General features: G+C 33.8%; 1 protein-coding gene across 1 annotated transcript; it reads right to left on the reverse strand.

The window, feature by feature from the left end:
• Positions 1–7,298: 7,298 nt before the first annotated feature.
• LOC134276245 (golgin subfamily A member 6-like protein 25) lies at positions 7,299–17,561 on the reverse strand. Its single transcript, XM_062758510.1, has 5 exons — positions 17,461–17,561; positions 11,346–11,949; positions 8,497–8,700; positions 8,206–8,262; positions 7,299–7,889 (listed from the first exon to the last, which is right to left on the reverse strand). The coding sequence occupies exons 2-5, from the start codon at positions 11,947–11,949 to the stop codon at positions 7,342–7,344; spliced, it is 1,413 nt and encodes a 470-aa protein (XP_062614494.1). The 5' UTR covers positions 17,461–17,561; the 3' UTR covers positions 7,299–7,341.
• Between the last annotated feature and the right edge of the window lie 1,455 nt (positions 17,562–19,016).

Genomic DNA, 19,016 nt, shown 5'->3' on the forward strand with positions numbered 1-19,016 from the left:
TTTAATTTTCTTTGAGGAGGAAGGAAGCAGCCTTCTAGATACGGCGAAGGCAGGAGCTGCAAGCGTGGGAGTGAGTTTTTGATGTGCGGCCTATGTTACCAAAGTGTGACCATATTTGTAAATTGACATTAATATTTTCATTCCTGTCACAAAAACTTACAGAAAAAACGTTTTTGATGATGCAGAAAAAAAATACTGTATCAAAACTGAAACAATATATTGTTGTCATTAAATAAAAAAGTTCAAGAACCTGCAAGACTAGTTTACTTTTCTTAGATTATTGTGCAGACGTATATGTGCATAGTTTGTGAACTTGACATGATTATTTTTGTATATACATATTCTAATTCTGTAGTTGTTAATGAAAAACGCTGAATATTCTAGCTGATTAACTTGTATCTGTATAGGTTACAAAAAAAAAAATTGAACATCACATTGTATCATGAATTTTAAAAAGTTCATTTTAAGAAACTTTTGTCAAATTAAATAAATTGAAGCAATAAAGACATTTTATCACAGAGAGTTTTGTTCTTCTCTTGGAAAAGTACATATCTAGCACCAATAAGATACTCTGGACTTGAATTACATCCTCAAAACACCTGGGTCCTGAGAACAAATTATGATTATTGAGCTTTACGGACCCCATGATGTGAATAAGCATTGCAGATGTACAGGTACTTGATATAAAGTATTTCAAAATATTTATTTTAAATTATCAGTACAAACCCTGGTCATACTGTGGGGAATTACTCCTATGTTCATGTATATATGTGTACTTTAGAGTTTTACTAAAATTGGTTCAAACTTGAACTTAAAGTCTACTGAATAAATTGACAAAAAGGTACTTTCATAAAGGGTATTTCTCAGACAAACTCTTGTGAGTTCTACCTGGTACAGAGAAAACAACAATAACAAAAAAAAAAAAAAAAAAAAAAAAAAAAAAAAAACCCACAAAATCTCTTGTATTTTATGTACATTTCTTTATTGCATTACTATTTTAAAAATATTTTTAAGACTTAAAACTTTTATAAACAACTCAACAAATTTCACAAATAATATACAAAAGTAACAGGTCATGAGTTGAAAGAAAGAGAGCCATTAGAGCTTATGTAAATCTAGCTGATTTGAAATTGTTTTCTTTCTTTTAAAATAAAGTCTTATAAAGCCATTAACTAATACATAACAAAGTAGAATAAGAAGAGTATACAAACATGTACATGATTGTATGTATTCAAAGAGAGAGAGAGAGAGAAAAAAAAATTGAAATAGAATGATAAAAGTTTTTTTTTTTTCTAAAATGACAGAGGAAATGGGTTTTAAAATTAATATCTACTCAAGCAAATGACAATATGACAGATCAAATTGTAAAAAAAAAAAAAAATAGCACTTTTACTATTTCAAGAGTAAAATAAAGCAGATATATGAACTGTAAATTAATGGTTTATATTACATACATTACAAAGAAGTATAAATTATTTACAAATTTTAAAATGTAGCATTTCTAAAATAATATCTTATTTCTAAAAAAAAAAAGTAACATTTTAAAAATAAAGACTCCAATAAGCACAAAAATCCCTTGGAGATTATCCTTATTCTATTATCATGAATGTAAAAAAAAAGATATTTTTTTTCAAATTGGAAATTTTCAATCAATGATAAAATAAATTAATACAAAAATAATCAAATATCCAAACAAAGTTATAAACATGCAGTTAACAAATTTGATAGTCTTTCTGGAAAACAAATGTTTTAAATTTTAATAAATTATTTGATGTTTATTATAATTTACTAAATTTAGATAAGGGTTAGGTTAAATGCTAGGATCAAATAAACATGTGCATGTATATATTCTACAGTATTTTCAATAAAAACTTCCTTAAGGTCAAGATCTAGTAAATGAAACAAAAAGGTGCTAACAGATTTCTCAAAATTGAGAAACAAATTCTTCTAATGATTCTTCACAAATGTAGCTTGGTGAAATATGATGTATTGGAACTTAATTTTGTAGACCCAATGAAAATACATAATATTATTTCAAACTGCAATTTCAATTAAAAAAAGAAGTTCTTGTATAAATATGGGAGTTCTTATTTTTTAATCTCTGAGGAAGTAAATGTATTAGTATTGCCTACAGTCTCTCAGAAAAGGGTTTAAAAAGACATTAACAAAACATTGGTGGTTACTTTTGACATATTCTTGAATTGAATACCACCAAAAGACTCCATTTTCTTCATTATTCTAAATTCTATTAATGCCTTAAAGGCCAGGGAAAATTAAGTTTTAATCAATTATGGCAGCATAATGGAGTAAGCAATAAAAAAATGTTTACTTATTTACTACATCTTGACCTTATTGAAGCTATTTTATAGCATAAAGCACTAAAATAAAAAAAAACATAGCTAGCTCTGTACATGTACTATATAGCATCCACTAATTATTCTTAAAAACTAAAAACTCAGCTATAGATGGCATTTCTTGAAGAAACTCATCATTTTCGGAATTAGCTTTGTAAAAAATATCCCCAAAATATAACAGTATCCTCTTAAGACAAACACAGAGCTTGAGCTCACATTAAAAAAATACACTCTCCCTTACCAAAGTAAAATTATTGCAGCAATATTGCTGCTATATTGCGGCAACATTGCGGCAACACATTTTTGTCACCAGAAACAAGTTTTTTGGGTTAGTGAAATATCACCGCTAGCGGCAACAACTTCTGGTGACATTCTGGCAATACTGCCAGAAAAAATGAAATATCACCGCTAGCTGCAACAACTTCCGGTGACATTCTGGCAATACTGCCAGAAAAAACTTTCTGGCAACATCTAGGATTACCCATGAGCCATTTGTTGAGCATGCTCAGTCATTTACTTCCTCTTTTTAAATAAAGTGGAGGGAATTCAAAGGCAAGCATGTTTTGCTTCATTACTGACTTGTATCAAGTTAATTAGAGTTGTTAATTGTGTACAGTGGGATTAGTCAAGATGAGTAGTAAGACTGCATAGTGTGGAATGACTAGAAAAAAGAATTTAAGCAGAATTATAGGAATGTGTACTCTGTTTCCATATCATCAGACTTGGTGAGTCAAAACCAATATTCTTTTTGAGATGAATGATTCAATGGAGATAAAATTGGAAAAATTATATGTGTTTCAATTAGTGCTTGTGATGTATGCAAACTAGACTTGTATGTCTATATATCCTAAAGTAGCAGGAAAAGATGAATTAAAGCATGTTATTTGAAAATTAATGCAGAGTTGCTGGACATTTTCACAGTGGCATATTAATATTGTTTCTATAAACATTTTTTATGCGCCTGTCTCGATAGATCAGGGGCACATATGGTTTTTGTCCTGTCTGTGTTTGTAAACTTTAACCTTCACCATTACTTTTGAACCCATGAGAGATAAAGATTTCATATTTGGTATGTCTACTCCACTAATTAAGTTCTTTCAAATGACATCAAGGTCAATGACCTTGTGACCTTGACTGTGACCTATATGCTAAAAATAGCTTTTTTGAATATTCATCATAACTTAAAATTAATGAAAGATAGAGACTGTATATTTAGTATGCATAATTCACTAATAAAGCTTTTTCAAAAGACACCTGAAGGTCAATGACCTTGAGACCTTGGCTGTGACCCATATCCTTAAAATAGATGACACCTGAAGGTCAATGACCTTGAGACCTTGGCTGTGACCCATATCCTTAAAATAGATTTTTTGAACTTTGGACATAAATTTTGAGCCATAAAAGATAGAGAACTTGTATTAAGTATGCACCCTTCATTAATTAAGCTCTTTCAAATAACACCAAGGTCAATGACCTTGGGACCTTGACTGTGACCATATACTTCAAATAGATTTTTTGAAACTTCGACATAACTTTTGAGTCATAAAAGATGGAGAATTCATATTTGATATGCACCCTTCACTAATTAAACTCTTTCAAGTAACACCAAGGTCAATGACAATTTGACCTTTACTGTGACCCATATGCTAAATTAGCCATTTTGATCCTCTGCCATAAATTTTGAACTATAAGAGATAGAGACTTCATATTTAGTATGCATACTCCACTAATTAAGTTCTTTCAAATGACACCAAGATCAATGACCTTGTGACCTTGACTGTGACCCATTTGCTATAAATAGCTTTTTCAAACTTTATTGTCACCAGGCGCATAGTGTTTCACAATCATATCTTGATTTTCATTATGATGATCAACATAATTTTCTATCTGTTCAAAGAATCGCAGAAGTAGCTATTTCTTATTGACCCTGTGGCTTGCTATTGTTTGTTATATTCCTCAGCACAGTTTGTTAATTGTTAGATTGATAGATCATTATTTCTATTAAATACCAATTTATATCTAATTTACATACGAAAAACTATATTGCCGCAATATTGCGGCAATAATGCCGGAAGATGTTGCCAGAAGATCAGTATTTTGGTCATGATTTGCAGCAATATTGCCGCAACCCCTTTCTGGCAATATTGCCGCAAAACTAATTAACATACGAAAAACGATATAGCCGCAATATTGCGGCAATAATGCCGGAAGATGTTGCCAGAAGATCAATATTGTGGTCATGATTTGCAGCAATATTGCCGCAACCCCTTTCTGGCAATATTGCCGCAAAACTAATTTACATACGAAAAACGATATAGCCGCAATATTGCGGCAATGTATTGCCAGAATGTTGCTGCAATATTGCGGCAATAAAGCCAGAAGATGTTGCCAGAAGGTCAATATTTTGGTAAGGGCTCAAATATCTGTTATACAAATACTGTCTCCACATTTGAGGCAGTGTCAATATTGCTGTATATCTACTTTGAGTTCTATTAACATAAAATCCAATAATTTGCTACACTCTTAATTCTCATAAAAATTTTCTATTGCATTTCAGAAATATATCTCCAACCAGTAATTTAAACTACCGTACTTTTCTTATGACAACATTTCATTTTCTATAACTTACTAAAAATAGCACAGGGTAATACGGGACCTTGAGAATCAGGCTTTGCTAAAAATAACTTCGTCTCACTAATTCAAGACTAGTATATTTCTTCATATCTGAGACATAAATTGTATTTGTCACTGTAAACATGAACACTTTATTTTTTTATATATATAGCAAGCTGCCAATTTAATGCATAATAACTTCTGAGTTGGGTAGATCAAACAAGATGTACAAAATAATATATATTATAAAAATGTAATTAAGATGCAAAATATGATACTCTAAACAAAGTTGTATAATAACATCAAAGAATCAAATCTTAACTTTTCTTAATTGTTAAAATAATTTAAGAATTGTTCTATATAAAGTTGTGTACTTCACAGTATTATTAGAATTAGATGTTACAGAGTATACGTGTACTCCCATACCCAGCTGTAGCTACAAGTGAGTAAGAAGATGGAATATCTAATTTGAATTACATCATGTATACTTTGACCAGTGCATTATTTTGATTTTATTTGGATATAAAGATAAAACTGCTAATTTACATGTACTAAATGAGTTGATTGAAAACTTGTTGAGCACCCCTTGTATCCTCAAACTGAAAGTGTACTTAATTTTGCATACCCTGCATCACAAAATAGCACATAAGAAGGAAATGAAGGAATCAGTGCACTCATGAAATAGCACTTTTAGTATATAAATGTCATGTTTAATGCATAAAATCATACATCTGAACAGGGAAAAAATGATATCAAATTTTCTGCTGAAACAAATTCACAAATAGTTAACATGGAGACAAAAATCTTTAACCTCTTATCAAATTTGATAAATCTAGTACCATATGGATAACACTTTTGATTGACATATTAAAAATAATAATAATCCATTCATCTAGACTCTAGTTAGATTTAATCAAAATTTGTTAAATAGAAACAAAATACATAAAATTGTCTTGTACTGATAAAAAAGATAGCACTTTGTCCAATACACTCAAATAAAAGTCACTTATCATCATATTATATATTGCACATATTGTCCTCAGTACATATAGTTATTCAAGCTAAATTTGCCATTCTTGTCACACATAATACTTGTACAAACAATATTTACATCCATTGAAGATTTATCATGAAAACCTCTTCTTCATCAATCAGCAAACACTGCTTTGGATTTATTTTAAGTCATCTGTACAGATTTCTTATGCTTTGTGCTTATCAATCAAACAGACATTAAACCTACTTTATATGATAATTTATACAGACATAAATGTTTTCTTTGTTTGTTAGAATGAGAATTAGTGTTGCAGCTATTGAAGAAAAAATGCATACACATGCAGGTATGTATGTTATCTGCAACAATTATAAATATTAATTCCTGTACTAACAAAATAATCATATTTTAATCTAAGTATATATACATATATATTTTCTAATGGTAATATACATATTTACAATTTGAAACAGCACTTATTTTCAAAGACATTACACCTTGGAAAAATAATTGGTAGAAAATACTTCCTAAACTAAAAGGAAATTTTGCATTAAAAATATTTACAATATTAAGTATAAAACAGCATTTCTGATGTTAAAAAAACACACATCATGAAGGTAAGAAAATTATCAATATTCCTTATTTACTGTGGTTTCATCAATTTTTGTTGCTGTCAATTTTCGTGGATATTGTAACACGGACGTTTTTGATGATATGCAATTTTGTGGACGAAAGCATTGTCTACACAAATAAATAACACATTTCTCAAATCAATGAACACTTAATTTCATGGATCTGCTCAAGGACGAATTCCTCGAAAATTTGTGCTCAACGAATATTGATGAAACCACAATACAGTTAAGTTTATGCCAATATTTCAAACCACTGTGCCCTATTAATTGAGGAATCAGGATACAGTCAAACTGAACAATTACAATAATACACAACTAAACATAAACTCTTTACACTTGTTTTATTCCTGTCCCCATAAAGTTAAACATGTGCTATTTCTCCTTTTATAGTAGACATCGTAAAGAAAAAAAATCTGTTCTCATTAAATTGAAAACATAATTATAGATGATTTCAGTGAAATGATTTTGTCAAAATTTTGTTCAGAAATGCTGTCTACTCAAAAAAAAAAAATACTTTCACAGAAAAACTTTAAGCCAAAAAGGGCTTTATATTAATTTCAACAATATGAGTGATATCCTTTGACATGGATCAGTCTCAAATACTGTAAATGTTAGATGGGATTACCCGGGTAAAGTTTGTTACATTTCAATGAATATGATAAACATGGAAATATGTACATATATACAAGACTACATTGTACCAGTACAGGTAGCAGCTGCCAAAATCACAGATCTATAAGTTGCACAGTTTCTATGCAAAAGACATTGTGACCGTATCTTTGATAGGCTTTCTACAAATAGGACATTTTTTCTTTGGCAGACTGTCCACACAACCTTGACATGAGATCAGGTGATTACAGGGAGTGAAGAACACCTGGACCTCTTTTACCCAACAGATCTTACACTTGGACCTGTGAGACTGAGCGGACAGTCGATGATTTTCCATCTCTAGCTCTCGCACTCTCCTTTGTAACACCCCTTCAGGAAGCTGCTGAATTCTCTCCTCCAACATTCTTACCCTCTGTCTCTCCTGTTGTAGCATCCTGTCCTTCTGTTGACTGACCAGTCTCTCCTGTTGTAAGGCTTGCTGGTGTTGTTGCTGGTTCTGTAGGATGATCCTCTCCTTCTGCTGCAGCCTCTCTCTGAGTGACTGGTTCTTCTGTCGGGATTCCCTCACTTCCTGTGTGGTCTCCTCCACAACCCTCAGTGTCTCCTCCATCTCTCTCCTTGTCTCTGAGATCTCTTGGTCCTTCTCTGCCACCTCTTTCTCCTTCTCTGCCACCTCTTTCTCCAGTTGGACTACAATAGTTGCAAATAATTTTTAAAACCATTCTCTTAAATGTTAGCAATTGGTCAAGAATTCATTCATATGATAACATTCATTAAAGAGCTAATTCCTTATTCATATACTTTGATATGTGATGTTAATTATAGTGTAATCATGTAATCAAACAATTTAAAACATATCAAACAAGAACTAACAAAATGTTTTTAATGTAAATACATTACATCTTTAAACACACATACAAAACTGTTACTATCCTTTTGTTTACCCTGGTAATTTACATGTGTGCAAAGAAGTAAACAACGCACTGAAGATCAAACCATTCTTTACCTATACCTTTCTTGTTGTGGTGGATTTCAACAAACTCCTCGGGAGAGGGGAGGAAACCTAAATAAGGAAATTATACTCTAAGATTTACACATATTAATGATTTTTTGATGAAATAAAATAATTCGTATACAAATCCTACTAACAATTTGTGATCAAATTCTTACTATGGTTTATGTTAAATTCCAATTGTCTTATCACATTTCAAGGGAGACAACTTTTTGTCTTTGTGGTAACCATAAAAATAGCCATTGGCTGTTTTACAATTTTCTGGGCCGGGGCAATCACACTTACTGTTGTTCTTTAACCACTCCCCCAACACTCTCTCAAAGTCCTCAAAGGAATATTCATTCTCATCCACCACAATGTGTCGGAGTTCCTCATATGTGTAATCCTGGGGAAGCCCAGAGTCATCCAGCCGTGACCTCTCTCCTCCCATACTCCTGATATGGTCCACTGCATTTGTCAACTTTTCACCTTTTCTGTGTGCAGCTATCCCTAAAAACATTTTTTTAAAATTTATCATATCATGAAAATAATACAGAATTTTTGCTTATTCATTTCTCACTGCTTCCTGACTAGAATACACCACACAGTTATAGCCCTTACCAAAATACTGACCTTCTGGCAACATCTTCTGGCTTTATTGCCGCAATATTGCAGCAACATTCTGGCAATACATTGCCGCAATATTGCGGCTATATCGTTTTTCGTATGTAAATTAGTTTTGCGGCAATATTGCCAGAAAGGGGTTGCGGCAATATTGCTGCAAATCATGACCAAAATATTGATCTTCTGGCAACATCTTCCGGCATTATTGCCGCAATATTGCGGCTATATCGTTTTTCGTATGTTAATTAGTTTTGCGGCAATATTGCCAGAAAGGAGTTGCGGCAATATTGCTGCAAATCATGACCAAAATATTGATCTTCTGGCAACATCTTCAGGCATTATTGCCGCAATATTGCGGCAATATAGTTTTTCGTATGTAAATTAGATATAAATTGGTATTTAATAGAAATAATGATCTATCAATCTAACAATTAACAAACTGTGCTGATGAATATAACAAACAATAGCAAGCCACAGGGTCAATAAGAAATAGCTACTTCTGCGATTCTTTGAACAGATAGAAAATTATGTTGAACATCATAATGAAAATCAAGATATGTTTGTGAAACACTATGCGCCTGGTGACAATAAAGTTTGAAAAGCTATTTATAGCATATGGGTCACAGTCAAGGTCACAAGGTCATTGATCTTGGTGTCATTTGAAAGAACTTAATTAGTGGAGTATGCATACTAAATATGAAGTCTCTATCTCTTATAGTTCAAAATTTATGGCAGAGGATCAAAATGGCTATTTTAGCATATGGGTCACAGTAAAGGTCAAATTATCATTGACCTTGGTGTTACTTGAAAGAGTTTAATTAGTGAAGAGTGCATACCAAATATGAATTCTCCATCTTTTATGACTCAAAAGTTATGTCGAAGTTTCAAAAAATCTATTTTAAGTATATGGTCACAGTCAAGTTCCCAAGGTCATTGACCTTGGTGTTATTTGAAAGAGCTTAATTAATGAAGGGTGCATACTTAATACAAGTTCTCTATCTTTTATGGCTCAAAATTTATGTCCAAAGTTCAAAAAATCTATTTTAAGGATATGGGTCACAGCCAAGGTCTCAAGGTCATTGACCTTCAGGTGTCTTTTGAAAAAGCTTAATTAGTGAATTATGCATACCAAATATAAAGTCTCTATCTTTCATTAATTTTAAGTTATGATGAATATTCGAAAAAGCTATTTTTAGCATATAGGTCACAGTCAAGGTCACAAGGTCATTGACCTTGATGTCATTTGAAAGAACTTAATTAGTGGAGAAGACAACCCAAATATGAAATCTTTATCTCTCATTGGTTCAAAAGTAATGGTGAAGGTTAAAGTTTACAAACAAACAGACAGGACAAAAACCATATGTGCCCCTGATCTATCGAGACGGGCGCATAAAAAATGTTTATAGAAACAATATTAATATGCCTCTGTGAAAATGTCCAGCAACTCTGCATTAATTTTCAAATAACATGCTTTAATTCATCTTTTCCTGCTACTCTAGGATATATAGACATACAAGTCTAGTATGCATGCATCACAAGCACTAATTGAAACACATATAATTTTTCCAATTTTATCTCCATTGAATCATTCATCTCAAAAAGAATATTGGTTTTGACTCACCAACTCTGATGATATGGAAACAGAGTACACATTCCTATAATTCTGCTTAAATTCTTTTTTCTAGTCATTCCACACTATGCAGTCTTACTACTCTTCTTGACTAATCCCACTGTACACAATTAAAATCTCTAATTAACTTGATGCAAGTCAGTAATGAAGCAAAACATGCTTGCCTTTAAATTCCCTCCACTTTATTTAAAAAGAGGAAGTAAATGACTGAGCATCCTCAACAAATGGCTCATGGGTAGTCCTAGATGTTGCCAGAAAGTTTTTTTCTGGCAGTATTGCCAGAATGTCACCGGAAGTTGTTGCAGCTAGCGGTGATATTTCATTTTTTCTGGCAGTATTGCCAGAATGTCACCAGAAGTTGTTGCCGCTAGCGGTGATATTTCACTAACCCAAAAAACTTGTTTCTGGTGACAAAAATGTGTTGCCGCAATGTTGCCGCAATATAGCAGCAACATTGCTGCAATAATTTTACTTTGGTAAGGGAGGCTTTAATTATTGCATCAACTGATCTCTGGCTGTATTGCTTTCTGCCTAGGACTAGTACATGTATTATATATAGCATTTTGTGGTGTAAATCCCATTTTCAAGACACCAAGCAAACTTTGGAGTTTAATTGTTTAAGAAGATAGAAAGCATAGATCATAATAAGCAGTTTTCCACTGTGTTTTCTCTTCAAATATAAATGCAATTCTGAGGAGGTGGCACTCTTTGTTATTTAGAGTAAGATACCTTTTGTAATAATACTACTACCCGGTATGTGATACATAAATTTATTACAGAAGCAGGTGCCTGTGATAGAAAGCTGTAAGTGATCCTCATGAAAAATAAAAATATTTTCTTCATATCCATTGTAACAAACTTACAGTTTACAGAATCTTTTTGCAGTGAATACCAAACTTACCTCCCTTGAGAGTGTTGAGGTATTGTATGGCCGTAACAAGCTCCTCCTGAGTTACCTCCTCCTCATCAAAGAGTTCCCTGAAGGCCTCCACATAACCCTCTGTCAGCTCCTCCTCAATGTTCACCTCAGAGTGAGGCTCAGAGGAGCAGGAGGAGGACAGGGAGAGGAGGTGTCGGGGTATCCCCACCCCACAACAGGAGGAGGCACTGCTTGTCTGATCCCTCTGTGTTACTCGGGACCCACCCACTGATTTATCAGAGACTGGTACTTTTGGGGTCCCCACACATTTTCTTTGAAACCAGAATGAAAGAAGTACCACGACGGTAACAGCTGTCACTCTGCAAATCTCCATGTTGACAGAGAGCTGCTTCATAGAGCTGTGGTATATAATTCCTAATGCTGCTATGACCAGACAGATGTACACATCTTGTCTGATGTTCCTATTCCTCCATCGAGGGAGATAACTCTGGATCAGCCTCAGCAGGGACGTCTCCAGGAAAGAGTGATTCCAGTCGATCAGAATCACGGCCAGGGAGGTGGACATGAAGACAGACTCGGCGAGTAAGGGGAAAACTGAGCTCAGGTGACTCAGGTCTGAGGTCATCTGGAAATAGAGACAGCTAGGCATTTAGTTTTTATTGACATGTTGGACAAGTATCATATAAATGATCACAAAAGCTATAAAACAAATTATTCAATGCATAACTTTATGCTTTAACTTTAATTTTACTGAGAGAATTTTTAAGAAATTTAATCATTAATGGTATATTTAATCAATAATGAAAGCTATGCACTCTCAACTTAAATATCGTAGAAGTGGCAATTTGAGCGAGAGGCAAATCTAGCGATTTGTCCAGAAAATTTGGTAATTTATTTCTAGTGATGTGTAATTTAAGCAATTTTAATTGCTCACTCAAGAAAGTATATTTACAAATAAAATGCAATCAATTTTTTACGACATTCAATTTTAGCGATTTAAGCAACCTCGCTAATAATGCCTAAATTAAATCCTCACTAAAAATCCTACTTGTAGGGTAATCAAAATCTCGGGAAAAATTTGTGATGTTTTCCTCAGTGTAAGCTGCACTTCTCCAAACATTAAAGCAAGATAAGCATATTTTGGACTTTAAATTATTTGATTGATGAAGCATCGATACATAAAATTCTTATTTTAGTTAACAAAGTGACTTGGTAGAGAAATGTAACCACAGAAGATAACTAGTGCTAATTGTAACGGGGACCGTTACAGATGTTCCCCAAACGCTCCCCATGTCCCTTATCGTGCCTTATTCCTCTAAGACCTTTTATAAATACGCTAAGTATCCCAAGATTTCATTTAAGAATATAAAAGTTACAATGATATCAACTATCAAGGATATATTGTTTAACGTTTTGCATGCGCGCACACGTACATGTACATGCATATGCAAGATGATTATGGCATGTTGATTAAGCGATTAACATATCTTTCTATCCCGCGAATCAAAGAAAAAAATACATATATAAATTTACCATTTTTCAAGCATATGTCATATTTTTAATATATCGATTCACATTTTATTTCTCTACTTATTTTAACCTCGGGCTCAAAGTTGGTTTTATTCCGACGACAAGGCAGGGTTAAAGTCGACTAAGGGTATAACGCCAATACCTAACCAATGAAAATGAACTTATTCAATAGTAGTTCCATACATGGAAAAGGGATTTTCCTTTCTGTTCAGAATTTTTTTAATATTTCCTCTCAGGCCATTTTGACAACTCTGATACCTGTGCCTGGTAAATTTTATATACTTTGTAAATAAATATATAAAGGTTTTTTGACCGGAACTATTCATTTTTTCCAATGCATAGGGGGCTACTCTCTGGGTTTTACAAGAGATGTTTAAAAAGACATTCGTGTCAGCTAATGTGACCTATATTGTTTAACTCCTTCTTATTAATATTTTTTTTTCATGAATGCAAATATCTGATTATTTTACGAAGGAGCGTACATGTATATTGATTTTTTAATATACCGAAAATCGCTATTTCTGGGGATTGCGTAATTCTAAAAAAAAATCAAATAAATTTCAAAGGTAAATTAAACAAAGGATGCTTGGTATTAAAATATTATTTCAAATCAGTAGAATCGAATGCTATTAACGACATCTGAATAAATAGGCTATAAAAGGCTTATATGCCAACTTTGGTCATCTGCACTTTGATTTTAAACACGACAGGATTTGTAATTTTTTCTGTATAAATTAATAATTTCTATATACTTTGGAAACTCAAATGAGGTATTTTAATACACTTTCCTCGAGCTCTTTTCTGCAGTTTTCCTGAAATTTTATGTGGGTCCGAGGTGTTATTTGAGTTTAACAGTGATTCTCTACGTTGCCATTAATTTGATTTGTTTGTGTGTGTGTGTGTGGGTGGGGGGTGGGGGGGGGGGGGGGGGGGGTGTGAGTGGTGGGGGTTATTTTTATTCTTAACCTATTTAACGTTGGAGTTGAATCTTGTATCTTATTCCAAGAACTTAAGATTGATTGTGACATTTGGATGAAAGGTCAAGGTCATTAAAAACCACCACCTCTTTAACTTCTAACCTGTCAACCGAAATAAACTCTGAAAAGTGTTTCTAGATACATGTACATGTACTTCATCTTTCTTTTTACCCTTGGGTCAAGGACAAAGGTTAAGGTCGATTTCAAGTTCATAGGTCAAGGTGATTTTGGTAAATAGTTAATATCAACATTTTATTCAGGTTACCAGTGACCTTGACCTAAGTTTCAAGGTCAAGGGTAAAAAGATCTGCATGCTTCAGTATGTTACATGTCTTGACATTTAGAAGTTCTTAATTCTGCATGAACATCAAACACTCAAGTATACTGTCTTTTAATACATTGTGTGCGGTCGCATGTGCATGCACGTCCATGTATTTACTTTTGATAGTAGTATAATGTAGGCAATCATTATATCTATTCATATTTGAAATTTCACCCTGTATTATTGAGAACCAAGAAAGTTGTAGGCATTTAAAGTTTTAGCCAATCAGATTGCAGCACACGTGCATGTGCGTGCGTTGATGATTATTCTTATATATCATGCTGTAGATCTTCATAATGTAAGACTATGTTCAAAATTTCAAAGGATTTTGTCAGAAAATAAAATAGATATTTAGACTTTAAGTTTCAGCCAATCGCAGCGAAGGGCACCTGCATGCGCGTGAGATCTTGCTATTTTGACCATGTCATCATGTCTATACTACTATTATATCCTTATATTATGAGTTTCAAAGCATTTCATCCAATATTTGAAAAGTTACGGCTAAATCTATTATATTGGTCATTTCACGTGTTACACGTGCGCGCACCTGCACGCACGTGCGCGCAAAATGACCTTCGTTCCGCACATCTACATAACATACCTAGTGACCCTAAAAAGGTTTCACCTAGATCGGATGAGTAGTTTACGAGAACACTCGCGGACAAAAAAGTACCGGAGAACAAAGAAAAAATTCAGAAAAAGTAAAAACAATATGTTCCCAAACTTCGTTTGGGGAACATAATAAGGAGACTAATTGTTCAGATTACAATTTTGATTTTCATTCAGATAACAATATGAAGTCTTTTCACCTTCTTGAGTGTTTTCATATCATTTGGCTTCAAGAAAAGAAGTTAAAAGCAAAAAAATTAATAAAACAGCAAAATTCTAATTTTCTACTACCGTGTTTTTAAGATCGGGCTCGGGGTTGGTTATATTCAATAGTAGTTCCATACATGGAAAAGGGATTTTCCTTTCTGTTCAGAATTTTTTTAATATTTCCTCTCAGGCCATTTTGACAACTCTGATACCTGTGCCTGGTAAATTTTATATACTTTGTAAATAAATATATAAAGGTTTTTTGACCGGAACTATTCATTTTTTCCAATGCATAGGGGGCTACTCTCTGGGTTTTACAAGAGATGTTTAAAAAGACATTCGTGTCAGCTAATGTGACCTATATTGTTTAACTCCTTCTTATTAATATTTTTTTTCATGAATGCAATTATCTGATTATTTTACGAAGGAGCGTACATGTATATTGATTTTTAATATACCGAAAATCGCTATTTCTGGGGATTGCGTAATTCTAAAAAAAAAAAATCAAATAAATTTCAAAGGTAAATTAAACAAAGGATGCTTGGTATTAAAATATTATTTCAAATCAGTAGAATCGAATGCTATTAACGACATCTGAATAAATAGGCTATAAAAGGCTTATATGCCAACTTTGGTCATCTGCACTTTGATTTTAAACACGACAGGATTTGTAATTTTTTCTGTATAAATTAATAATTTCTATATACTTTGGAAACTCAAATGAGGTATTTTAATACACTTTCCTCGAGCTCTTTTCTGCAGTTTTCCTGAAATTTTATGTGGGTCCGAGGTGTTATTTGAGTTTAACAGTGATTCTCTACGTTGCCATTAATTTGATTTGTTTGTGTGTGTGTGTGTGTGTGTGGGTGGGGGGGGGTGGGGGGGTGGGGGGGGTATTTTTATTCTTAACCTATTTAACGTTGGAGTTGAATCTTGTATCTTATTCCAAGAACTTAAGATTGATTGTGACATTTGGATGAAAGGTCAAGGTCATTAAAAACCACCACCTCTTTAACTTCTAACCTGTCAACCGAAATAAACTCTGAAAAGTGTTTCTAGATACATGTACATGTACTTCATCTTTCTTTTTACCCTTGGGTCAAGGACAAAGGTTAAGGTCGATTTCAAGTTCATAGGTCAAGGTGATTTTGGTAAATAGTTAATATCAACATTTTATTCAGGTTACCAGTGACCTTGACCTAAGTTTCAAGGTCAAGGGTAAAAAGATCTGCATGCTTCAGTATGTTACATGTCTTGACATTTAGAAGTTCTTAATTCTGCATGAACATCAAACACTCAAGTATACTGTCTTTTAATACATTGTGTGCGGTCGCATGTGCATGCACGTCCATGTATTTACTTTTGATAGTAGTATAATGTAGGCAATCATTATATCTATTCATATTTGAAATTTCACCCTGTATTATTGAGAACCAAGAAAGTTGTAGGCATTTAAAGTTTTAGCCAATCAGATTGCAGCACACGTGCATGTGCGTGCGTTGATGATTATTCTTATATATCATGCTGTAGATCTTCATAATGTAAGACTATGTTCAAAATTTCAAAGGATTTTGTCAGAAAATAAAATAGATATTTAGACTTTAAGTTTCAGCCAATCGCAGCGAAGGGCACCTGCATGCGCGTGAGATCTTGCTATTTTGACCATGTCATCATGTCTATACTACTATTATATCCTTATATTATGAGTTTCAAAGCATTTCATCCAATATTTGAAAAGTTACGGCTAAATCTATTATATTGGTCATTTCACGTGTTACACGTGCGCGCACCTGCACGCACGTGCGCGCAAAATGACCTTCGTTCCGCACATCTACATAACATACCTAGTGACCCTAAAAAGGTTTCACCTAGATCGGATGAGTAGTTTACGAGAACACTCGCGGACAAAAAAGTACCGGAGAACAAAGAAAAAATTCAGAAAAAGTAAAAACAATATGTTCCCAAACTTCGTTTGGGGAACATAACTAAGCATTATTTCTACATGCACATGTCAGATGCAGCTCTATACCCTGGACCTTATAGTTATAAACTGTTTCTATAATCAACGATTTCTGAAGAAAAAAACGCTCCTGTATGATGCCTCATTAAATAAAGTGTATTTCTATTTACAATAGAACATTATCTGTACAATGAAGTGGCCTTGATAATATTTTGTAGTGTTGTAGGACCTATTAATGCTTGATACAATTAACAGTTCGAAATTCCTCTGATACCGCTTTTCTGGCCTCGAGTTCTGTTCTAGGTAAATGCAAATCCACAAATATCATACACTTTTTACAATCTTTTTTTTTAATACACCATTTTAAAAAACATAAGAAATGCATCATCTAGTCGTTTTTGACAATAAAACGGTTGAAACTGAAATGAAGGGGGGGGGGGCGATATTGTGAATTGTAGAGGTTTCAAGAACAGTAATGCACCTTGAACTTATATGATTGCAGAGTTGGTATAAATATTTATAATTTCTTACCTTTGTTGACGAAGCAATTCCCTCGTAAAACACTAAAATTACTCAAATATTGGAGAAATTTCCTTCGAGATAAATATAAACAAAAAAGATGGCCGACTCTGGGGATACACTCCGAGAAAAATTCCGCGAAATACGAAAACTGTCAAAACAATGACACGTGTTTTTGTTATTTCAAATGTGGCTACATATGAGGTTTTTGTTGTGTTACACATCATAAAAGGATTCTGAACGTTAAAAAAGAGAGACAAATCATTGGCGTCGGAAGCAAATTGAAAGTGGGGGGGGGCTAAGTGTAATAAAAAAAAAATTACCTTCTCAAAAAACCTGACAAGCAAAAAAAAAAAAAAAGGAAATTTCCCAAACACGAAAATCCTATTTCGTGGGGGGGGGGGGGGGTGTGGGTTCAAACTTCACTACCAAAGATATTTTTTCCAAACTCCACCTTTTCCCCCATTTTTTTACCTATACTGCGACATGTCTGTGGAAAGTGGGGGGGGGGGGCTAAACCTACGAATGAATGTTCAATGTCTCTACTAAGTGTATATTTGGAAAAAAGTGTGGGGGGGGGGGGCTAAGTCTACACTAGGTATATATTTGAGAAAAAAGTGGAGGGGCTAAGCCCCCCCTAGCCCCCCCCCCCCCCCCCCCGGTTCCGACGCCTATGCAAATGAAACACATGTGAAAAAATGTTAAGATAAGGAACAGCAAAAATGAATCACAGGAAATTAAATTATCAAATCTATAATTTAAATTAGTAATGTGACATTTACTTTACTATATTATTACGGGACATACTAGCTCCGCCTTTTTACACCCCGGAATCGAATATTCGGGGTATATGGCGTTTGCCCTGTCCGTGCGTCAGTCAGTCACCCGGCCATATGGCAGTGCAGTCTAGCTGCATCTCTGTTTGTAAAATTTGTCTCAGTCTTTGTCCGCAAAAACTTAACCTTGCCCACAACTTTTGAGTTGGTGTGGCTATGACATACTATTCCACAGGTGTAATCCTTGTAATAAGACATTTATTAAGATACCACCAATTTTGACCTCTTGATCTTGGAGTAACGTACGTTTGACGGGTATAACTTTTGAACACTAAATTGGTGCTAAGGCTTTCATACTTCACATGTTTATTCATTGTTTGACCCTGACCTTAGAGTTTGACTCACTTAAAAAAACTTTAACCTTGGCCATAACATTTGAACAGTTAGCACTCACGGCTTTAGTAATTTTTGAACATGCACTTGGTGCTATAAGGCTTTCATATGTAACGTGCAAGGGAGGTCACTGCCTGTGAACCCCCGCAGGCTCGTACCCGTGATAAAAACGGATAGCCTTGAGATGCTGCAAATATGTACAATGCGCAGTCTTAATCACTTGGTACTGCGTATATAAGGTCTTTACTGGTAGCGAACAAGTGACACTGGCAGGGAAGTCCACACACCAGTGCACTTCCACAAGAGACAAGCAGGGATGACCGCACACTTGCCCTTGTGCAGTGACAAGCAGGGATGACCACACACTTGACACTAATACGGTTCTAGTCTAGAGACACT

Source organism: Saccostrea cucullata, unplaced genomic scaffold (assembly GCF_032062105.1).
Source record: "Saccostrea cucullata isolate Sc308-1 unplaced genomic scaffold, CSIRO_AGI_Scuc_v1 ctg7110, whole genome shotgun sequence".
NCBI lineage: Eukaryota > Metazoa > Mollusca > Bivalvia > Ostreida > Ostreidae > Saccostrea > Saccostrea cuccullata.